The sequence below is a fragment of the Chelonoidis abingdonii genome, chromosome 14 (assembly GCF_003597395.2).
Source record: "Chelonoidis abingdonii isolate Lonesome George chromosome 14, CheloAbing_2.0, whole genome shotgun sequence".
In the NCBI taxonomy this organism is placed as follows: domain Eukaryota; kingdom Metazoa; phylum Chordata; order Testudines; family Testudinidae; genus Chelonoidis; species Chelonoidis abingdonii.
The window spans coordinates 30535034-30560073 of record NC_133782.1 but is presented as its reverse complement, the minus strand read 5'-3'; the positions used below and the strand labels follow the sequence as shown (position 1 = coordinate 30560073).

Sequence of the window (25040 nt, the reverse complement as noted above, 5' to 3'; positions counted from 1 at the left end):
CATCTCTTTACCTCCGTGGGTCTTCAAATAAACTTTCAAAAGTCCACCCTAACACCATTTCAGCACCTCAAATTCATTGGGGTGGACCTCCACTCTCTCAAAGAAACTTCTTTCCTTCCAATAAAATGCTTTCAGACTCTAGCCACCTTAGTCTCAACAGCACAGAACAGACCGCAGGGTTCTGCCAGGACGTGCCTACAGCTTCTAGGCCACATAGCCACTACGACCTGTGTCGTCCGTCACGCAAGGTTATACATGCACGATCTTGAAGCCTGGCTACGGACACAGTATGTCCCTCACAGGCAGAGCATGCACAAACTCCTCACCATGCCCAGTGCGATCAAGGATTCCCTGTTATGGTGGACCAACTCAGACAACATCTGCACTGGAGTGCTCTTCATACAGAATCCATCTGCCATTACCATTACTACAGACATGTCCCTCCTAGGCTTGGGAGGGACACACCTACAGATGCATTCTGTACAGGCCTGTTGGTCTACAGCAGAGTCCCAACTTCATATCAGTCTGCTGGAACTTTGTGCGGGTCGCAATGCCTGCTCATACTTCCTGCCATTGATCTGACACAAAATAAAACAGATCCTCACAGACAATGTCACCAGTATATTCTACATAAACAGACAAGGGGGAGCATGATCACATTCCCTATGCATGGAAGCCATGCACCTCTGGCAATGGTGCATCAAACACAACATCCACATGATAGCATCGTACTTACCCACTGCCAAAACAGCATGGCAGATGCTCTCTGGTGCTTTCCCCTTCAAAGCCGGCCAGAGAGAAGCAATGCTTTGAAGGGGAAAGCGCTCCTTCTCTCTGGCCCCTGGCTGCCCCTGCTCCTCCTGAGTCCTCCGGCCCGTGCTTGCAGGGCCGCATTCTAAAAGGGGCTTTAGAGCTGCAGGCCAGGGCCCCAGGGCCCCCTTAGCCCAGGGCCCTGCAGCCCCTAAAGCCCCTGCATTCCGGCTGGCCCTGCCTGGGGGAGGGGGGAGCTCCCAGAATCGCGGGTCCCAGAATCGCAGCGATGGGGGCGGTCCCACACTGCGCAGATCCACCTGAACACCCCCTGCACCAAACAAGTAAGTGCTCTGCACCTCCTGCCTGCCCCAGCCCTGAGCCTCCTCCCGCACCTGAGTGCCCTTCTGCACCCTAACTCCCTCCCAAACCCTGCACCCCCAGCCCTGGGCCCCAGGGGTAAGCCAGGGGCAGCTCCCCACCACAGTAAAGTACAGTATATATCTTTTGTCTGCCCCCAAAACTTTTTCCTTGGAACCTAATCCCCCACATTTACATTCAATTTTCCCATAAGATTTAATTTGTTGAACATTGTTTCACTTAAAGCTGCATTTTTCAGGAACAGAACTACAGCGTTAAGCGACGAGTTACTGTAGGGCTTAGACGTAAATGCTCACAATGAACTACTTCCAGCAGGGAGATTTCACACTTATTGCATATTCATACTGTCCATTGATTATGGTGCTGATAACTTTGTAAAGCATCAGACGTAAATCTGTCAAATATAGCTTTCAACGCTCTTTTCTGTTGCATTGTTTAGAATGTAGTATATGATACCTTCAAAATTATTTTCAAAATGCAACCTCTTTGTTGATCAGTCACTTTACAATCTCTTTCATCACAACTATAGAAGCTAAAGTGGAAAAAGCACAGAAAAAATGGGACTGTACCCACATTATTACAAATCCAGGTGTAGAAGCTGCTCCTGACTTCAGGATGGTGAAATCACCCATTCCGTTGTGCAGTGGAAACTGAACTGTGACAGTTACTTTCTTTGAATCCTCAGTGCAGTATCCAGTTGACTTGAGTCAATATACAAATAAAAGGTAACTTCATCTTTTGTTGCAGGAGGTTGGAAATCTGTATGACATGTTCCATACACGGAATTGTTTGCACCGCAGAGCTTACCAACACAAGGTTGGCAACATCATTGAAACAATGTAAGTGTCCATTGTGTATTTTGATTGTTCATGGTTAAGGCTACAATTTTCAGCCTGTGGTGACTGGGAGCTGCTGGGTACTCCCAGGGGGCCCCTTGGAGCTCTGAGCCACTGGAGGTGCTGGGGGTACCATGGGCGGTGGGGGCCCCCGGGAGCTCTGAGCCGCCAATGGTGGCAGGGGGACTGTGGAGCTCTGAGCTGGGGCCCCTGCAGCTGCCCAGCCGCCGGTATGGGGATTCCATAGCTCCCCTTTTTGTCATGGATATCTTTAGTAAAAGTCAGGTCAAGGGCTTCCATGAATTTTTTTTATTGCCCGTGACCAGTCCATAACTTTTTCTAAAAATGTCTGGGACAAAATCCTAGCTCTGTTCATGATGAGTTGCTGAGATGAATGAAAATCTGCAGAGTTAGAATTTCTGTGAAATCAAGCATGTGTTTGTGCCTCTGTAAAAGGCACAAATTAAGTTTTCTATATGCAGTTTTACAGGACCCTATCTGTACCCTAATCTGTGAGCATCCCTTGGTCATTCATCACACTAAGGCAATTTGGCTATATATATAGCCTTCTGCCTTTTTGGTTCTAGATTGATTGATTATGTATAAACTTAAACTGATTTTTTTTTCTTAGAGACCATCTGAACCCAGTAGATTTCCAACTGCTAGAAATAGCTTCACTCCTCTGAACTTTACTAATCTTAAAATGTTATGCTAAATCCATTTTGGAATATGTAAATAATCAATAAAATATAAAGTGGTGTAAAATCCAGCTGATTCCCATTGGATTACTCAAGACTTAATTTTTAAATAAGTGTTTAAAGTTCTGCAGTATGGTGGTGATTGTGCTTTTGTTCATATATACAAATAAAAAAAATGAAGGGAATAAGAACTCTCTCCTAGCACACTGAGAACCAGTTGACAGCAGATTGATGAAGCCCAGTAACAGAGCAGATGACCTTTTCATACTGTACTTTTGTCCCTAGACACTGGATGAATTTTAAACTGTTAAAATTTAGGAAGAGACTGAAAAACTGTATTTTTAAATAATTTTTTGCCACATCCAGTGGGTGAATAGCTATGACAGACTGATATACTAATACTTACCTAGCAGCTTACCTCAAAAAATGCTTTACAACATTTATCCAACTTAGTTATTAATTCATGGAGCTATTTAGTCACCACCAAGTGTGTTCTGCTGTGCAGTATTTCTACATTATAACAGTCTGAGCGTCCACCCCTGACTTCCATACTCCAACAGTCAACCAAACAGTAATGTCAATCATGCAGTCGGAAGCACTGCATAGCGGCAGTTTTCTAGTTCATCAGAATTATGGAGGTTTAAGTGAAAGCCCTCTATTAACTATCGAAAGGTCAGTTATTTACTGTTTGGTTGCTTCAGCTTCTGCATTAACACAGCCAGTTAGGAGCCCGGTTTAGTCAATGGGAGACATGAAACGTTACAGCATAACTGACTTCTTCTGGCTTCATGCTTGGAATGCTTATTAGCTAATGGTCCTTTGTTTGTAAACGTTGTAGCTTTTCATTTTCTCTTTTAAAAACACTAAATCCATATCCTGTGTCTCAAAATAGGATTACAGATGCCTTTCTAAAAGCAGATCCCTATATTAAAATAGAGGGCACTGGTGGAAAACACTACAAGATTTCTACAGCAATGGAGGATATGGAAGCGTACACTAAGCTAACAGGTAAGCTTTCACTGATAGTGACATGTTCATGCCAGTTTACATGGAGTATCTGTTTAAATAGGGTAGGCAGAATTTTTTTTTTTTTTTTAATTTGGACAGATTTTTTTTTTTTTAATCTATTTAAATTTTCACAGTTCACAATTATGGGGGGGTGGAGTGTATCAGACATTTAATGACATACTTGTAGACTTTAGGGCCAGTAGGGACCATCGTGATGATCAGCTGTCTGATATCCTGCACATTGTAGGCTGCAGAACCTCACCCACCCACTCGTGAAATAGGCCTATAGCCTCTGGTTGAGTTACTGAAGTCCTCAGATCTTGATTTAAATACTTCAAGTTACAGAGAATCCACCATTTACTCTAATTCAGGCCAGCAAGTGACCTGTGCCCCGTGTTGCAAAGGAAGGTGAAAAATCTACAGGGTTTCTTCCAGCCTGGCCTGAAGAAAAATTCCTTCCTGACCCCAGATATGGTGATCATTTAGGCCTGGAGCATGTGGGCAAGACCCACCCACTGGACACCTGAAGGAGAACTCTTTGTAGTAACTCAGAGGCTCTCCATCTAGTGTCCCATCTCTGGTCTTTGGAGATACTTGACAGTAGTCACAGATGGGGCATATGCCATTGTAGGCAGCCTCATCATACCCATCCCCTCCATAAGTTTATCAAGCTCAGCCTTGAAGCCAATTAGGTTTTTGCCCCCATTACTCCCCTTGGAAAGCTGTTCTAGAACTTCACTCCTCTGGTTGTTAGAAACCTTCATCTAAATCCAAGCTTACATTTGTTGGTCAGTTTATATCCATTTGTTCTTGTGCCAGCATTGGCCCAGCATTGGCCATAGCTCCTCTCCTCTCCTTCCCTATTTATAGTAGGGCTGTCGATTAATTGCAGTTAACATAAGTGATTAACACAAAACAAAGTAACTAGATTAAAAAAGAAGTCATGACTAATCGCAGTTTTAATTGCACTGTTAATAACAATATTAATTTTAATTGATTATAAATATTTTTGGATGTTCTATTTTTTAAAATATATTTATTTCAATTACAAGACAATACAAATTTTACAGTGCTCACTTTATTTTTTATTATAAATTATTTGCACTGTAAAAAGATAAAAGTATTTTTCACTTCACCTCATTTAAGTACTGTAGTGTAGTCTCTATCATGAAAGTGTAACTTACAAATGTAAAATTTGTGTTGTTTCTGAGAGCTATGTTTAAAAAAAGAAAAAAAGGTAAAACTTGAGAGCCTACAAGGCCATTCAGTCCTACTTCTTGTTCAGCCAATCACTAAGACAGACAAGTTTGTTTACATTTACGGGAGATAATGCTATCCGCCTCTTAATTACAAAGTCATGTGAAAGTGAGAACAGGCATTCTTATGGCACTATTCAAGCCAGTGTTGCAAGGTATTTACGCTTGACATAGGTGCCGACTCCATGGGCGCTCTGGGGCTGGAGCACCCATGGGGAAAAATTAGCGGGTGCTCCACACCCACTGGCAGCCAAGCTTCCCCCTTCCTCGTCTCCTCCTCCCCCCACGCGCTATGTCCCCACTCCTTCCAACCCCCGCCGCCTAACAGCTGTTTGGCGGCGCTTAGGACTTTCCAGGAAGGAGGTGGAGGAGTGGGGACACAGTGTGCTCAGAGGAGGCAGCGGAGAAGTGGCGGGGAAGGGGGCGGGGCTGGGGTGGGAAAAGGCAGGGTGGCATGGGGACATGCCCCAGCGACCCCAGGAGGTAGCGTAAACAGGTGGGGCTGAGAGGGCGGTGCAGGGGTGGGAAGAGGTGGGGGCAGGGGCAGGGGAAAGGTCGAGCACCCACTAGGCAGAGGGGAAGTCGGCTATGGTGCCAGATGTATTAAACATTCATATGCCCCTTCATGCTTTGACTACAATTCCTGAGGACATGCTTCCATGCTAAATTTAAATTGGTATTCTCTTATTGTTTAACAGTGCGATTAAAATTGTGATTTGACTGTGACTGTTTTTGTAATCTTGCAATTAATTGTGATTATTTTTAGTCGTCTGACAATCCTAATTTATCAAGTGCAATTGTATCTCCTCTGAGCCTTCATTTTGTTAGGCTAAACAAGCCAAACTCCTTAAAGTCTGTTCTCATAAGTTAGGTACTCTAGTCCTCTCATCTTAGTAACCCTTCTCTGCACCTGTCCCAGTTTGAATTAATCTTTCTTAAACATGGTTGCACACAGTATTCCAGATGAGATCTCACCAGTGTCTTGTGACATAGTGCACTCGCTTCTTGTGAGTGCCTCCTCCTGTCAGCTGGGTGCTATCCTGCACTCTTTCCTTTCTCTTCCTCCAGCTGCCCCTGTTGGCTGTTAACCTTGTCAGGCAGGTCTTTGGTGGCTCAGCTCTCCAGCCAAGTCACACAGAGTCAAAACGCATGAAGGAACCCCTTCTGTGGTAATAAAGTCCAACAAATGGTTGGCCTTCCCTGGGGTCTTCAGCCCTGTCTCAGGGACTGGTTAAAGTCTAGGCCCTTTTTTTGATTTTTAGTACAGAGTCTTATCCCCTTCTTGGGGCTTAGGCCACTTGCTCAGCAGCCCTTGGGGGTGGTCCCTGGCCTGACACTACTCCGGGTCCCAACTTTGTATGCAGCTATGTACTGCTTCCCTTTAATAGTTTTTGCTGCTGTATTCCCTGTGTTGCGTCCCACTTGATCCCATCACCTTCTGGGATCTCTGCCTGTTTCCTGTTTGAGCAGGGTCTCTCCCAGTTCTCCTTGCCTGTACAGTATCAGAGGGGTAGCTGTGTTACTCTGGATCTGTAAAAGCAGCAGAGAATCCTGTGGCACCTTATAGACTAACAGACGTTTTGGAGCGTGAGCTTTCGTGGGTGAATACCCACTTCTGCGTCTGACGAAGTGGGTATTCACCCATGAAAGCTCACGCTCCAAAACGTCTGTTAGTCTATAAGGTGCCACAGGATTCTCTGCTGCTCTTGCCTGTACAGTTTCTCAGGCCTGGTCTACGCTGGGGGAGGTGGGGGTCGATGTAAGATACACAACTTCAGCTATGGGAATACCATAGCTGAAGTCGACTTATCTTATTTCAACTTACCTCCCGTCCTCACGGTGCGGGATCAACAGCCGCGACTCCCCCATTGATTCTGCTACCACTGCTCACTCTGGTGGAGTTCTGGAGTCGACGGGAGCTCGTTTGGGGATCACCATATCGCGTCTAGACGAGACGCGATATATCGATCCCTGATAAATCAATCGTTACCTGCCGATACGGCGGGTAGTCTGCACATACCCTTAGTCTCTGTCCTGATTTCTAAGGGTTTTCTCTCAGGCCTCTTTGCTCAGAGAGCATCACAGTCCTGTCTTTGCTTGAGCAGGGCCTCTCCCTGGCCTCCTTGCTGATCTATCTTATTCCATTCCTTGTAGGGTTTTTGCTTTCTCTTATTAACCTTTTTGAGATGCTTGCTCATCCAGTTTGGTCTACAGCCCTTCCCTATGATTTTTTTCCCCTTTGGGATGCAGGCTCCAGATAGCTTCTGCAGCTTTGACTTGAAGTGATTCCTCACTACTTACCAATGCTAAATCTAAAATGGCTCGCCTCTTATTGGTTCAGTGACTATTTGGCGAAGAAATCTGTTGGCTATCACATCCCGGAATATTTGGACCCTAAACTGTTATTAGTACCTCTTGTCCTCCAATCAATAAGTGGGAAATTAGTCTTCCATAATCACATAGTTTCCAATAGTATTTATTTAATTAAAAATGTTTGACGTCTCTATCTTTATCCAAACCAGATTCTGAAGGCCTGTAACAAAGCCCAAGCACTATCCCATAGGAGCCTCTGTTAGCTTTTTTTTCTCCAAGTGACTTTTTCCCCAAACAAATTCAGTTTTATCCATTCCATCACTTCTGATTTCTTTATGGTCTACCTCATCTTTAATATACAGTGCCACTCCACCACATTTACCTTTATTTCTGCCTTTCCTGAACAGCACATATCCTTCAATACCTGTACTCCAGTCATGACTACTATTCCACTGTGTTTCTGTTATCCCTATAATATTCGGTTTTACTTCCTACACCAGTAGCTCTAGTTCCTCCATTTTGTTATGCAGGCTTCTTGCATTGGCATACATGCATCCTGACTTCGTTGTTTCTGCTTGGCTTCCCCCAGATTCCTCACCCAATTGGATACAGTCATTCTACTGCCAGTATCACCTATCTGAGTGTCAATATCAGTTACATTAACAGTATCTTTCATCATCTTGTCTGCTTTCCTACCGGCTATTGTTTCTTTCCCCATTGCAGTATCGTTTTTTTTTTTTTTTTTTACTGGATTTCCTCCTCCTTAGAATCAGGCGTGGAGATTACATGGGTCTCTCCCAACCTTCTCCCCTGAATTCCTGGTTTAAAGCTTTTTTTAATCAGTTGTTCCAATCTCCATCCAGAAGGCTATTTCCCTCCCTTCTCATGTGGAGTCCATCCCATGAGAACAGTCTTCTGTCCATAAATGCCTCCCAGTGGTCAAACACCCCAAAACCCTTCTTATAGAACCATTGCCTGAGCCATCTGTTTATCATAGTCTGTCTCACTTTCACTCTTATCCTTTAGGGACAGATATAATCCCACTCAAAATCACTGGAGCCTCCATTTCTTTAAGTGTCTCCTCCAGCCTGGCAGTGTTCCTTGATGCACCCCAGTGAGAATCCAGCAGTATAATTTGTTCCCATGTGAAGGACAATCAGTGCATTCCTTCCTGTTCCTATTAGGATTGTATTACACCCTCAGGTCCACATCCTGTGTCTTTGCTCTCGGCAGACAGCATGGTCTTCTGTTCTCCAGGTCAGCACTGGTGACAGACCTGTCTGTTTTTCTTAACAGGGAATACCTAGTCATGTAGACCTGCCTGTTCCTGGTTTTGGTGCAATTCTCTGGCCTTTCCCTTTCTGTTCTTTCTAGCTGCAGGTGATCTTGTCTTCTGTTCTCACTTGCAGTCTTCTGTGAGTCATTCTCTATCCTCCCGAGGCTCCAAACTCTGGCTATGTCCATTGTCTCATCCCCTTTTCTTGTATGACTAGCTACTCTTCTTCCTTGCTGTCCCATTTTCTGTTACTGCTTGCCTTGCTCATTCACTTTCCAACTTAACAAACCTGTTCCTCAGTTCTATTTCTCTTTTGCCAGCCGATCTTTGCCTGTGACTTATTCTTGTTGTCACATTCTTCCACTGGCCACTTTCCTCATCTAGCAGTCTATCCTCACAGTTCTCTGGTCCAGCTTGCATCTGCAAGTCTTGAGGTTTCCCTTTAGCCTCCTCTCTCCTTCCTTCCATCATCCGTTCAAATTCCTTTCAAAATTCAGTCATCGTTTCTAGCTGCAGCTCCAAACCTTGGATCTTCTCTTCCTTCAGATCTGTCAGGCAGCACTTCATACAAATGGAGCACCTTTCAGATGTCCACTCCAGAATAATGTACATGTCGCAGCTTCCTCATTCAGTTATCTTCGTTGCCTCTCCTATTATTCAGGTCACTATCTCTGTTGCTGCTCTAGATGTCCTAGCCTCCCCTCCTAAGCGCCCTTCAAGAAATATCGGTGAGGAAAGAAACACATGGGCAACCTGTCCCAAACTGCCCTGTTTTCAGTTTTGATTTGTTGACTCCTGTGCCTCTGGCTAGTTGGTTGGCAGCTTTTATAGGCCTGCTGATTAGGAAAGCCCCCCATCAAGATTCATCTGTGATCAATGGTGCTGATTCTCTCACAAGACATTGCCCCCACCAGACTATGCATACTGAAAACCAACTGAAACTAACATTGAGATTCAAAAAGTTAAGGCTTTATAAACTGTTAAAACACACATTATCAACATCATATGTCAAAATATACCAATTAACTATCCTTAAATCAATAATTCACACCTGTTTTACAATTTGTTTGCTAGTCTATTTGTAACAAGTTTATTGGCTGGTCTGTACTGAAAAGTTACATGGGCATAGCTACATCTCTTGGGTATGAAAAATCCACGCCCCAGAGAGACTTGGATAAGACCACCTAGCCCCTAGTGCAGGCAGAGTTAGGTTGACAGAAGAATCTTCCATTTACGTAGCTAGTTCAAGGCCCAGGAAAGGGTTCCTCAGGCACTGGTTACCATGCCCCAGTACTGGGTCGCTTAGAACACCATATATCGCCTCGTATTGATAGCATGGAGGCCCTAGTACCAATATTTTCAGAAGGACCGCTGTGGTACAGACTCCTGCAAGCGCTGACAGTCTTGGTATTGAATTCTTTACAGTGATAACACTTTCTGTAGAACCAAAATTACTGCTTTTGTCAGTGGTTAAACTTTCATCTGTGTTACCAACTGGTGCTACTTGAGTACTGAGCACACCTATGGTACTAAGTAGACAGTATGCTGAGGATTTGCTTAAAACCCCTACTAAAATTGCAGCTCTTTAGTTCAGACAACAGCAGGGAGGCGTTTCCATCTCCTTCCTGAGAGATGGTGTCATCTCATTCCTGGGATCTAGGTTCTTTGACCCTGAAACATCAAAAAGGGGTTCTTGAGCACACTGCTATTATCCAAGGCTTAAGAATTCTAGATGATACTGCTACTTGGTATTAACGGCCATGGTCCCCTGGACTGTATCCTTACGCAACAACTTTGGCCATACTGGATGCCAGGAAGCTAGCTTCTACAGCCCAGTGTGCGGCTAGGTTTCCCTCTCTACCATTCACTGGGAACATTTCAAGCACCAGTTCCACCTGCTTAATAGTAGGAGCAGGGCTCTGGGGAGGACTTCCAAACTGATGACCAGGCCAGTCATTTCCATCTCCTGATGAGGCTGTGCTGCCTTCAACATCCAGTATTCATCAATAAGACCTTTCAGGATGGTGGACATAGTAGAGATTCTAGTGGAAATTATCCAGGACAAGTCTTGCAAGCTCCTGGATATTTTACTTACCTCCATGCCAGGGCACCTTGTAGTACCTATCAGTGAGGGCATTTTGGAGCCAGCCAAGCTGCTTTGGCAAATGCCTGCTTCCTTGGTGCAGACGCCAAACAGACAAATGGGTTTTACCGGGTGTTCCTAACAGCCTTGGAGCAATTCTGTACTCGGTGTCTGGCTCACTGATTGGAGCAGCAAGTCCATAAGAGGACAGAGCATCAAGGTCTGCCGAAATCAACGATCTGAGACAAGGATCCCAAAACATCAGATTTATTCAGCTGCAAAAATTACTCCTCAACCAGCCTGCAGATGAAGACTGCCAGTTATCAGTCTTTACTGATGAAATGGCTGATTTAAATTGAGACTCTTATCTCCCAATTTTCTGACGTGATCCCTCTTGACCTCAGAGGAATTAAAATCTTGGTGACACAGCTTCTGATGTGCACTGATCTTCAAGCATCTCACACAGTACCTAGATCTATGGCCACCTCAGTTGCCATGAGAAGGGTCCTCTTGGTTCCAATCTGGCATCCCAAAAGAGGTGCAAACAGTAGAAAATCTGCTGTGTGGTGGATGCACCTTCTTAACCCAAGGACTGATCATCCTCTAAAAGATTTTAGAGTAACCCTCAGATCTCTGGAATACTTGGTTCAAAAAGGAAGCAAATCAGGCCTCAGCCAAACTCCGGACAACCCTACTTGGCACAGCTCAAACAATCTGCATCCGCTATTTCAAAGGAGGAAATCATCTGTTTTGATTGCATCATCATCCCATCCTGCAGCAACTTTATCGAGGCAGCAAATTTGTCTCCTTGGTCAAGAGTGGCGTAGAACCCCTTCTGGATTTTTTTTTTTATGTCCTTACAGTTAAGGAACTATTTGCTTTGTTTTCATGGGGTCTGGAACACCATCGTTATGGACTGCTGTGTCCTAGAAATCACAGAAATGAGATATGCCATCTGATTCCAGACTCTCCCCATCACTCACCCACCTTCCTTATCCCTTTTCAGGGATACCTCTCAGAGAATATGCTGCATCAAGAAGTGCAATTGCTTCTAAATCTCCGAGCAGTAGAAGTAGTAGCTGAAGAGTACAAGAGGAAGAATTTTTATTCCCATTACTTTATCTAAGGAAAAAAGGGGGATGGTGCCCTATTCTGGACTTGAGAATGCTGAACACCTTCATTCAAATTCAAACTCAGGATGGTTACTCTGGCCTCTGTAATTCCCTCTCTTGATCCACAGGGCTTGTACACAGCTCCTGGAGCTCCTGAAGACTGACTTTCATAAAGCAATCCACCTGACCACAGGAAATACCTGAGGTTCCAGGTGGGCAACTCGTGCTACTAGTATAGAATCCTGCTATGTGGTCTACCCATAGCGCCCAGGGTATTTATCAAACGCCTTGTGACAATGCTAGCTTACCTGATGAATTGAGAAGTCCAGGTTTGCCCCTGTCTAGACAACTGGCTTACTTGGGGAAGGTTTCTGCAAGAGGTGACCAACTCCATACAGCTGACTCTTGGTCTTTTTGCCTCCTGAGGACACAGTGTCAGCAATAAGTCAGTATTAATTTCTGCTCAAAAGATAGAATTTATAGGGGTAGTTCTGAACTCTATTACAGCAATGGTCTGTCTGCCCTAGGGAAGACTCTAAGCCATAATAAATCTGGTCAACCACCTACAAGTACCTCAGACATCTGTAAGAACGTCTCAGACTTCTGGGGCACATGGTTTCCTTCATCTACATAACTTAGCAAACTTCACCTTCGATGCATATAAGAGTAGTTGACAGACACCTAAAAATGAAAGGTACAGGTCCTTCCAGAAGTTCTGTCGTTGAACTGATGGAAGGATCCTCTAAAAATATACAAGGGAGTGTCCTTCTCTGCACCATTGCCATAGAAGACTCTGGTAACAGATGCCTCAGGGTGGATGGGGAGCCACCTATGCAATCTTCTGACACCAGATTTATGATCTCAGGAATCCTAGTTACATATAAACATCCTAGTGCTAAGGGCTGTCCATCGAGCTTTTACAGCATTCCTACCAGCTCTGAGAGGTTTAACCTTTCTGATCATTACTGACAACACTACAGCAGTGTTTTATATCAGTAGGCAAGGGGGAGCAGGATTCACTTCCCTTTGTCAAGAAGCAAATCACCTTTGCAACTGATGCCTGTGACATGAGATTACTCCCATAGTGCTTTTAGCAGGCTGGCAGCATGTTCTGGCAGATCACCTCAGCAGACAGTTTTCAAACAACCATGAATGGTCATTGTAGCATGTAATCATTCAGGACGCATTCACCAGGTGAAGTCAACCTGCTATAGATCTATATGCAACAGAACAAAAACATGTCACAAGTTCTGCTCCAGCGGAGGCCAGGATCAGGGATCTCTGTAGGATGCTCTGGATCTAATGTACGTATACCCTTCAATTCCACTAATCCCAAGAATCATTAGGAAGGTGAGACAGGATTCCACCAAGATGACCATGCTGGCATCTGGCTGAAGCAGTTCTGTTTCTCAGACTTGGTGAATCTCTCCATTCGACCTCCAGTCCAGTTACCTCTTCAGCCATAAGTGCTATTGCAAAGGGAGGGGCAGATCCTGCATCTGGATCAAACTTCCCTGTACCTCACAGAATGGATGCTGATTGGCTAATAGCAGTAGAGAGTAGCTGCTCATCAGAAGTACAACATATTCATAACCACAGTAGAGAGACTCAACGAGGCATGCTTACTCGGCCAAATGGAAGCTGTAGTAGAAAGAGACCCTGGAACACGGGGCCTGGTGCAAGACCTGAGGCCTGAACCAAAATCAGCAAGAGTCAGGCCCTGTTACAAAGCAAATGCCTGCTTAAAAGTTTGCTGTCCAGTACATTAACTTTGCAAGAATATGTCTGGTGTTGCTAAAACACAGGCATTCCTAAGAAGTACTAGGCACTAGGTATTCACGTAAATACATCCCAGAAGGATAATACAAGCACATCCCGATATAAAGTTATGGTATAAACACACTCCCTGAAGATGGTACACACTGACCCCTCCTAAAGATAAGGTCAGGATGACAGGGTAATGAATAGGAGTACTTGTGGCACCGTAGAGATTAACAAATTTATTTGAGCATAAGCTTTCGTGGGCTACTTCATCGGATGCATAGAATGGAACATATAGTAAGGAGATATATATATATATATATATATATATATACACACACACACATACAGAGAACCTGAAAAGATGAGAATTGTCCTACCAACTCTAAGAGGCTAATTAATTAAGAGAAAAAACTTGTAGTGATAATCAAGGTAGCCTATTACAGACAATTTGACAAGAGGTGTGAGACTACTTAACATGAATAATGAACGGCGATGTTTTGTTTGAACCAACAGATACAAAGTGTAGGGTGGTAACTAACCACATCAGAAGAGTAATACGTAACTTATTTGTATCAGCATATAAAAGAGAAATCATAGGAGGGGTGTCTTTGTCTGGCCTAGTGGCAGCGGAAACTCCCGTTGCTAGTGACAAGTAGAGCTGAGTCCTTGCCACTCATGTGTTAGTGTCCTCATAGAGTCTGTCGGGTGCTAGTATTGTGTCTTCAGGGCAATAAACCTGCCTGAGCTCCTTGATCACTGAACTGAGTCTGTGGTCGTAGAAGTGCTGCCGAGGTCTGCTGGGCCAGCTATCTGCAGGGTTGGTAAAGCATATGGAGAGTGCACGCATGCAGGCCAACTGACAACAGAAGCCAGGCTTCACCGTTGGACTAATCAACATCAGTTACCTTCATCTCAAGCTTAGATACCTGATATACTGGAATAACTCCTGTCCTTGAGGAATTCAAGATTGTCTAGAACGGGGGTAGGCAACCTATGGCACGGCACGCGAGCTGATTTTCAGTGGCACTCACACTGCATGGGTCCTGGGGGCTCTGCATTTTAATTTAATTTTAAATGAAGCTTCTTAAACATTTTAAAAACCTTATTTACTTTCCATACAACAATAGTTTAGTTATATATTATAGACTTAGAGAAAGAGACCTTCTAAAAATGTTAAAATGTATTACTGGCATGTGAAACCTTAAATTAGAGTGAATAAATGAAGACTTGGCACATCGCTTCTGAAAGGTTGCCGACCCCTACTCTAGAAGTTCCCTTAAGATCCACATAGCAGCCATTTTAGCTTTCCGTCCTCCTATACAAGGTCACTCAACATTCTCTCACCCTGCAGTAGCTAGGCACTTATGTGCATATGTTCCACTATTCAGGGAGTCTCCCCCTCCTTGGGATCTCAACCGACTGATGGGTTTAATGCATCCTTTGAGCCCGTGGCTGTGTTTCCTCTTCCACTTGTCACTAGCCTTACCAGTGGTAGTAACATCAGCTAGAAGGGTGGGAGATTACAAGCACTCATGGTGGGTCCCCCCATACACAATATTTCTTAAGGACAGGGAGACCTTCAGGGCTCACCCAACATTTTTACCAAAGGTTGTCTCTGCCATCTGAATCAACTAATACACCTGCCTGTGTGTTTTTCTCAAGCCACATTCCAACAAGGGAAAAGCTAAACGTCATACCTTAAGTAGGATAGTACCCACAATACATCTTGATAGGACTAAGCCATTTGTGGCTTCACCTTGGTTAATTGTAGCTTTTGCACATCAGGCTATATAACCTAGAGATGACTGAATTGGATTTTTACTTGCATTAAATTGTGCTATGAAATAGCTTATTTAGACCCAATATTGAGGACTACAATTCACTCCACCAGGGCTCAAGCAGCTTCTGCAGCTTCTTTGAGAAGTGTTCCGGTAGTGGAATTCTGTGCATACACTTATGAAACGTTACTCCATAGTAGAATCAAGATCTGATGCTCACTTTGCTACAGCTGTATTACAAATAGACTCCTAGCATCCACATCCTGTGATCTGGGTCACTGCTTGTGAATCAAACAGTGAATCTGTATGGACAAGTATCAGAGGGGTAGCCATGTTAGTCTGGATCTGTAAAAGCAGCAGAGAATCCTGTGGCACTTTATAGACTAACAGACGTTTTGGAGCATGAGCTTTCGTGGGTGAATACCCACTTCGTGCAGAACGCAGGTAGTGGAAATTTCCAGGGCAGGTATTAATGCTAGCAAGCAAGCTAAGAGATAACGAGGTTTTATTCAATCAGGGAGGATGAGGCCCTGTTCTAGCAGTAGAGGTGTGAAAAACAGGAGGAGAAACTGGTTCTGTAATTGGCCAATTGGCTAGAGATAACGAGGTTAGTTCAATCAGGGAGGATGAGCCCCATTCTAGCAGTACAGGTGTGAAAACCAAGGAGGAGAAACTGGTTCTGTAAACTGGCCAATTACAGAACCAGTTTCTCCTTCCTTGGTTTTCACGCCTCTACTGCTAGAACAGGGCCTCATCCTCCCTGATTGAACTAACCTCGTTATCTCTAGCTTGCTTGCTAGCATATATATACCTGCCCCTGGAAATTTCCACTACCTGCGTCTGATGAAGTGGGTATTCACCCACGAAAGCTCACGCTCCAAAACGTCTGTTAGTCTATAAGGTGCCGCAGGATTCTCTGCTGCTTGTATGGACAAGCACTTGAAGAAGAAATGGTTATTTACCTTACAGCAATTGTGGTTTTTTGAGATGTATTGTCCATATATTCCACAACCTACCCTCCTCAGTTTATAAGCCAACCTCCCCAAAATGGATAAGTAAAAATGGAATTTTTTTATGACCCATTCATAAGCTGACCCTGTAATTCAGAGGTCAGCAAACTTTGGTTCCTGGGTCATGAGGATAAGCCGCTGGTGGGCCGAGATGGTTTGTTTACCTCGAGCATCTGCAGGTACAGAGGTTAACCTAAGTAAACAAAGTGTCCCATCCTGTCCTGCCAGCTGCTTACCCTGATAGGCCAGGACAGCAACTGGTGGGGAAATTTTTGGGGGGGAGAGAAGCTGGGGATCAGGGAAGTAACCCCTATGACCACCCCCCACATGATCCCACCCCTAGCCCAGGACCTCCACACTCTCCCCATCCCATCCCTTCCCACCTTATCTGCGGAGGGCCAGGGGAGGATGTCTGGACTGGCTGGAGCAGCTCCACAGGCCAGACTAGACGGCACGGCTGCAGCATGTTCCAGCGGGCTGGGCCGGGAGGCATGGCTGCAGCATGCTCTGGTGCCTGGGTGGTGCGGCCACAGCCTGTTCAAAATAAGCGGGGCTGAGCGGCACGGCTGCAGCCTGCCAGCCCTGGAGCTATAGCTGCTTTGGAGGCAACGGAGAGACTCTGGCCCTGCCTCTTCTCTTCTGGCTGTGCTGTCTCTCCTTGCTCCCTCTGTTTGGGGGGAGGGGCTGTGTCCCACCTTTCCCTCTCTATACCCGTTCATCAGTCGACCCCCTTCTCTAGTGCTTCCCTTTTTTACTAAAAAAAAGTTTGGCTTATGAACGAGTATGTACGGTACTTAATCTAAGTTAGTTGACATACTTCATTTCCCCCTCACATGCAGCACTTTTCGTACCTTACTTTAGGAAATAGGCTTGTGTTAGTTCCGTAATGCTGGGGATTGGCATTTTCTGGTGCATGCTGAATGGGTGAATTGGGATGTTCTATGACCTGGAATGAAAGAGGGTTGTTAATGCTGGAACTGTTAAACTTTCCGTCCTGCGGTTGGGAGGTCAGGAAACCTCTTCTTTCAATCTGATGCTAATAGTATTGTGAAAAGTCTGTGGCAGCCCACACTATTTTGGAAGTGTCACGGACTCACAGATCGTGCCCACACTTGGCCCTGTGCGGTCCGTGGGGGGTGCCCCTTTCAGTGAGACAGCCCTTCTCGGGGGTCAGGCCCCTCCACCTCCTGGAGCCGCACCTCTCTGAGCCTTAGCACGTCTGTCTCTGCCGTGGGCCCCCTCCGGGAGTCCACGCACTCTGGACCCCCTGGGCCTCTTCACCCCCAAAGGGGCTGATGCAACCCTGTTCTCTAGACCAGAGTGACTCTCAGCCAGCATAAAACAGGAGGGTTTATTGAGAGTTGAACACAGCACAGGAAACTCTCAGGGCCTCAGGCCTGGCCTCTCACAATAACAGCACATCCCAGTCTCCCTGCATCCAGGTGGGCTCTGCCTGCTTCCCCTCGCCAGCCCGAGCCCCCCTGCTTCCCAGCTGGGTCTCTGATATCCCCGGCCTCAAGCCCCGCCTCAGTCCATTGTCTTCTCTCCAGGTAAACAGGGTCGTAAACAGGAAGGCCTGAGTCCCCTCTCCTCGCAGCTCTCCTCTGGCTGGAACCGGCTGGTCAGGTCACCGGGGTCCTCTCTCTGCAGCCCATTGTCCTCCCACTGGCCAGAACCGGTTGTGTCTCCTGGGCTGGGGTCCCGAGTCCCTCTCCGGTCCTCTGTAACAACAAACTCCCTCTCCCCTCACCTCGTTAAACCAGTAACACCCAGGTACATTGAGTCCCACCCCCTGTGCATGCAAACCCTGGAAAAGACAGAAAACCCCAAGAAAACCCCCACTTCGTCACAGGAAGTAACTGAAATTGTTAGGTTAGTGTGTTGGGTAACTCTTTGAAAATGGTGTTTTCATTTCTTGGTACGTGTTAGGCTTTCTATATAGATATATGTGCATAGATGCACAGCTTCTCTCTGCTGTAACAATTGGATATATGGCTATGTAAATGAAATGTATTTAACTTTGACAGATAACATCTTTCTGGAGATTCTGTACTCCAGTAATAAAGAGCTGGCTGAGGCACGAGAAATTTTGCGTAAAATAGAGCTTCGTGATCTATATAAGTATTTAGGAGAGACTCGGACTGAACCAGGAAAAGAAATTACAGAGGTAAACAGCATTCTCAATCCAATCTCTATTGACAGAGGGCTCCAAATTCTGCTGCATCTTTTAAATACGCACTTCTGACTATTCTGCTGATTTGTCTCTATTCTACTATCGTTCCTAAAACTGCCTGGGCCAATGATAAATTGCATGTCTTCTTCAAAACTCAGCCAGTAAGTGTGTGAAGGGCTGTTACATGGAGGAAGCTGGGGGAAAGATAAGAGATTTGGATAAAAAAGATAACTGCTGAGCTGAAGACTATTTCAGGATATTTTTATTTGAAATAACGTGTTGTGCAAAAATATAGGGAATTGCATGTCAAAAAGCATCACTTCAGCCTAAAAAAACATGAGAACATTTGAACACAAGGAAACAGTAAAACTGTTCAGCAGAATAATGAGACTGTGGTGCAATTTTGGCTCCAAGTTGTTGTCAGAGTGGCTTTAGTGGTATGTCTGAGTTTGTATTTATGTGAGAGAGAACTTCTGAATTTCTTGACTTTTGGAGGTTTAAATTTTCAACCTTAGTCACTATCTACTTCTCAAGCTCAGCATAGCTGTTATTTCAAAAACAGTATCAATTTAATATAGTACACTGAAATATTCTAGACTGAGGTGCTAGTGCTGCCGATATTTAAAGTTGCCCTGTATGTCCCATTATAAAACAATATTTTCATTTGTTTATAACTTTGCCAGACTTAAAGTGTTTGGGCTGAAATCTTGCATGCTGGGCATCTGCCACTGTCTGAACTAGTTTAGAAAATTTAGGCAAAAATGATTTGGTTGTTTCAGAGAATAAGAGTAGATGAAAATGTTTTGCGCATTTAAAAAAAAACCCTTCAGCTACTTTATTGATAAGCTCTATTGCATGCAGTCTTTGGTGCGGGATTTGAAAATTAGCAAGGGAGATTCCCTGGAGAAAAACTGCCCAAATTTGGCCAATTAAAAAACCTTTGAAAAAATCTCGACTCTCACGTGCTCAGTAGAGACTTGCTTACTTTAAGCACAAATTTGTCAAAAAGTTCTGCCTCTTCTGAGCATACTCCAGCCCATGACTGCAGGGGCTGAGCAGGACTTTGCCTGCAATGGCTGCTGCCAGGAGCCTCTGAGCACCGGAACTGAAAGCAGGGAGACTGTCCTGTGCTCCAAATACTCCTCTTTCTGTCTCCCAAGCAGCATGGAGAAGGAAACAGCCTGACCCAAATTCAGATGGGGGACAAGAGCCAGTCCTGGGGAACAGAGAAGAGAGTAGTTTGGAATAAGAAGCCTGTGGGGATGAGGGGAGAGACTGACTGAAATATTGGGGGTGGAGGGGAGCGGGAGACAGGGAGACATTGTGTTGGGCAGAAGAATGAAAAGGAGCCTGAGGTTAGGAGACAGGGTGGGGACAAGGATAGGTTGGAGGGAACAGAGTAGAAGAGGTCATGCTTAGAGCCGGAGAGATTGGACAATAGTTTGTGACCATTAAAGCACACACCTACAGAACCTGGACTTGGACCCAGAATTCCAGAGATTCTTCATTTGTCTGCTGTCAGCAAAATCTGTGAAACCCACCGGCAAAATATCTTATCCCCCTAGTGCTTGTCAACATAGAGAATGACAACCTACTACTGCTGTCAGTTACTCCATTAGCTCAAATGGCAGAGGTCTGTGTGGTGGATCTAAATGTTCAAAGCTGATGAAATGTGTCGCTATAAGTCATGTTAGAAATTGCTCTTTGTGTGTATGTGTTATGATACAGTCTTCTATTACATGGTCAAATACTATTTTTTCCATGGGATCCCTCCCTCGTTCAGTGCATAGAATGGACGATGCTCACTAAATGAGACATTATTTAACAGTTTGTTTTCTCAACCATCAGTATGTGGTTTCCAGGCCTCATTTATTGCCCACAATTCAAACCTTGCCATGAAGACAGAATTACTAATTTCCACCCCTCAGCTGCTTGTCCCAGTTTTCTTGCTTAGCCAGTCCCAGTCTCCTCGTCTGCCCCTACAACTTTGCCAGCTCCCAGTACCAGTATACCCCTTCCATTGCCATGGCCAGGGTCAGTGCTTTGTCTTTTCTGTGTTCCAGTCAGGCAGTTTCTACCTCCTCATTGCCTGGGTGCCAGCAGTGGAAGTATTGAGAGCACAGGAGAGAGAGTCTCAGCTCTTAGTTCTGATCCCTGGCCCCACAACAGTTCCCAGCAACTGGCAGTAACAACTTCCAACAAGTCTTGCTTTGTATCTGGAACCTTGATCTGGAGCATGCTCAGTTCAGATAGAATCTTCATATAATTTAGTTGCCAAACTCTAACCAGTCTCTACTAAGCACAGGCAAAGAGATTTTTTCAGAGGTTTATAACTTGGTCACATTGTGGTGAATTTTTCACAGGAACAACAAAGGCCTATCCTTGACACCAGAGTCCTCCCCCCCCCGTCCCATCCCCTCTCCACACACCCTCCCCAATTTCATGCTCTTCCTTCAAATGCTGGAGGTGCAAGAGCTTCTCAAGAAAATGGCTATACAGTTTTTAACTGGGCAAGGGGAGGGTGTAGAGGGAATGACATTTTTCCCTAGTCTCATTCTCGATTACAGCTGAACTCTTTTTGCTGAAACCTCTCAAACAAATTCAGTCTGAGGGAGACACTTGCAGGGAGAATTTCAGCCCAAATGGTTAGTTTGGTAAAGTTTTATAAACTCCTGAAAACAGTGTTTTATAATGGGATGAGTTGGGCAATCTTAATCATATATATTCCAGTCAACTCCACCTATAATAGTTCGTAAGTCAGAATTTATCTGGTTGGAAAGAAATTCAAATTGCAAACCATTGCCTTTTACTTTTAAAGGATGGCCTTCATCCTAGAGACTCTTGTTTAAAAAGTGTTATAGGTAACTACATCTAACAGTTCTTGTATTAAATTGTTTGTTTGGGGAGTAAGAGCTCTCTCTTCAATAGCTCTTGCCTTCATTGTGTGATGACGCCCTGATAGCAGCAGAAACAGGCAGATTCCCAGCAATTATGGAATACATACTTGTATCCATTGTCAGTATTGCAACAAATTTGTTGAGAAATATTGAATGTGTCTGTTTTTTTGTGTAGAATGAGGAGTTGAGGAAGTTGACCTGTTTAATAGGAACATGGATAATATGCTTAAAGGCACATGTTCAGGGCACTGTAGCCCCTTCATGGTCAACTTCTTTCTATTTGAGGGCTAGTAGATGCCCTAGGCACTAAAGTTTTTTGTGACTCTCTAAGGGCCCATCTAAAACCGCCAACATAGTAGATTGTATCTCTGGCTAAAAGTCACACAATTATCATGGAAAACGTACATACCTCAAAGTTATAGTCTTTCGTGCAGGCACTTTCTGTATAGTTTCACCTGGTCATGTAACCAATCTTCAGCTGTAGCCATGGCCGATTTAATGCAGGTGAAAATCTTCACTTGAACTTTTCTTTTGAAAGGTGAATTGTTTACTTTAAAAATGCTGGTATTTTAAGTAATTCTAGCCTTATCTCAACCAGCCTGGTTGTATGGCAGCATTCTCTCCAGATGTATGGGTTCAGTTGCACAGTTCTGGAACTGGCAGTGCTTGAATAGAATTAAAAGTATTCGCTTTTTCTCAGGATCAGTATGACACGCTGCCAGCTGACATTGCTGCTTCCAGACCAAAGAATGCACCTCAGGATGTTGAATTGAATGCTGAAGACTTTATAGTTGACGTAAGTGTGTCCTTTCATAGCAAACTTAGTGTAAAATATACTGTCTTCATTTCTGTATCACAGAGGGCCAAATATACCATGTAAAAGTTTACACGTAAAGCTGAGTACACTTTATATTCAAAATAAGAAAGCAGTTTGTCCCATTCACGCTCTAATTGCACAATTCAGGGACATTATAAGGCATAAGGTAACTCTCAGTGCATTCCCATCCCTGTGTGGAGTATGCAGTTGGTATCTAGTGCCTAGCAGTTTCCCTGTATGTGTTACTGCTGAAGCCTATAGATCAGGGGTTCTCAAACTTTTTCTAATGTGGATCATGTGTTAAAAGATTATTTTGTGGACACTTCTCTTCCCAGAGATTGCATAGACCATTTCACTTTCCAATTTTTCGTCATGTAACATCACTGTGGCAATGGAAAAGTAATGTCAGGAAAACATTTAGTTACCTTTTTAGCTGTTCCATTGCTGGCTCTGCTCCCATGGGGGTAGACTTGCACTTTTGGCGGGGAGGGCGGTAGTTTCCTCCTGGAATATTTAGACCTTGAAAATGGATAGCTACCAAAGACTAGAACAAAGACAATGTAACTGAAGTATTACATCTGCAAGTAGAAAGAGACTGAAGCATTCCTTATCCCTTGGGTTGTGCAATGTCCAGCCACATCTTTGTGACTGGAATATGTCTTCCTATAAGTCATTATTCCTGCAGACAGGCAATGTGACCTTGGCCAAGACCCTTTCAGAACAGCTCTACTTGGAAAAGTTAACTTTGCTTAAAAAGAAAATTGTTAGGGTTTAACATTTTGTTTTTCCATATCCTATTTAATGCGTCTGCATGTAAAATGTGTAATGTTACGGCCAGTCCTGCAACCAGAGGTTTTCCTGCTCTGTGCATTCCCACCAGTGCTAAAGGTTCTGCAAGCCAGTTGCTGCCCTCAGGCACACTAATGTAATCCGATTGTCCTCAAATTGTCTTAATTTACATCTGAGTCATTGGAAAAAGGGAAATGCTTCTCTGCAAGTATTTCACTGCTGAAATTGATTTGGTCTCTCCTCTCGCCTTCTGTGCCTATTCCTCTCCACCCTAAAAATTCTGTTTTCTTAATTCAGGTATTCTGGAAAGCAAATAGGAAAATTATATGTACTGGATGGAGGAAGCACTGGTGTGTTAAAATAGTCTTGGTTCAACTGCCAAAAATATTCTGGTGGCAGCACTGTCAGGTTATCAAGGCAAAATTAAAATTTAAGGGCTACTGCTACATATAAACATCTGAAGCATATCTGAAAGGTAATTTGTAAATCACTTTAGATTTCTCTCAACTCTGTTTGCTGGATGCGTCTCTGATTGCAGGTTACTTTTAAGGTGATACTTTACAAATTTCTTGAAGCTCATCACATTGGTGAAACTAATTTCATGAAACAATTGAGACAAATTTTAGTTTTTTCATAAAGATTAACTATTGTAGTTAACTCCAAATATTTTAGAACAATCTTTTCTATTTTCTAACTACTAATAATTATAGTGTCTCTTTTGTTAGAATCTTGGTAATCAAGTCTAGAAAACTACCCAAAAATATGTGTTCTTCTTTGAGTGCTTAGTCGTGTTGATTCCATTCTAGGTGTCCACGTGTCCATCTGCATAGTCGTTGGAGATTTTTGCCTTAGCAGTATCTGTATGATCGGCTGTGGCACCCCCTTGAGTGCCATATTCATGCGTCCGTATGTCAGCGGTCAGCCCTACGCCCTTTCAGTTCCTTCTGACCGCCCATGATGGTTAGTCGGAGTGCCTTTCCTTGCATAGCAAGGGCTAGCGGTTTCGTCTCTTCTGACTTCAAGCTGTAGGGCCTTGTAAATAGTTTGTTTATAGTAGTTAGTGTTAAGTATTTAAGTGTAGTTAGAATTTAGAGTCCAGGGGGGACTTTACCCCAGGCGGGGCGTGCCCCAGTCCCTGGAGCTTAAGCCCTGCGTGGACTGTAACAGGCCGGTGCCTATAAGTGACCCCCACAGCAGCTGCCTCAAGTGCTTGGGCGAATCACATGTGAAGTGTCGTATTTGTAAAAATTTTCTACCCAGGACTCAGTGCAGAATATTCATTTGCGGGCTCTTCTCATGGAGGCTGCTCTCCACCTGGCTTCTGAGCCTTCCTGCCAAGACTCACTGAATACCTCAGCCTCAGTGTGCAGTGCACCCCCAGCACTGGTGCCCAAAAAGGAAAAAAAGAAGAATGGCTCCCTGGCACTGGGCAAGAAGGGCCATGCGACATCGGGCAAAGGACCCATTTCTGGCCATCTGGCAACTCTGGAGCCACATGTATGTGCCTCCCTGGTTGGGGCCCTTAGCCCCTTTAAAAGATCCACCTCCAACTCTCGGGAGCGATAGGGGATCCAAACTCCTGACAGCATCGATGCCTTCCCAAGCTCCCCTGGTGCCAAGAGAACAGAGACCTTTGCCCATGCCGCCAGCACCGCATTTGCTGCAGGAAACAGCGAAGGCTCCCTATGAAGGCAAGCCAGCCGCAAAGACCTCTTAGAGGGCAGTGGAGCAGCACCAATCCCCTGAGACAAAGCAGTGCTCTTCTCTTCTCGCCCCAGATCTCTGGAGTTGCAGATAAGCTCCTCTGAGGCTCGCCCTTGGTCACCGCAGTCGCGGTCTCTGCTGTCTCAATGCAGATTGCCTATGGGGAGAAGGCGCAAGTCCCCGTACTACCAGCACCGTTCGACCTCCCCTAGTTGTCATCTTGCTGCTGATCTCGGTTGCCTGTCCCATGGGAGCGCTCCCTGTCACAACTGCAGTCACCTCGATATTGGCACCGATCCCCTCACTCCAGGCACTGATCTTCGGCAGCAACGGTCAGCAGGCAGACACAGGCGTCAATGGCTCCACCATAGTCACCGGAAGAGGATTCCTCTGGC

The 25040-nt window shown here is 44.7% G+C and overlaps 1 protein-coding gene across 6 annotated transcripts in view; it reads left to right on the top strand.

Annotated features, from left to right (window-relative positions):
• SAMHD1 (SAM and HD domain containing deoxynucleoside triphosphate triphosphohydrolase 1) overlaps positions 1-25040 on the top strand; it is a 268902-nt gene that overhangs the window by 53825 nt on the left and 190037 nt on the right. For all 6 annotated transcript variants that reach the window (XR_012657006.1, XM_032789292.2, XM_075072333.1 and 3 more), the window contains 4 exons: positions 1879-1970; positions 3558-3673; positions 18293-18432; positions 22036-22131. Coding sequence is in view for 5 of the 6 variants with exons in the window: in XM_032789292.2 (XP_032645183.1) it covers positions 1879-1970; positions 3558-3673; positions 18293-18432; positions 22036-22131 (444 nt within the window). In the remaining variant the exon portion in view is untranslated. The remainder of the gene's footprint in view (positions 1-1878; positions 1971-3557; positions 3674-18292; positions 18433-22035; positions 22132-25040) is intronic.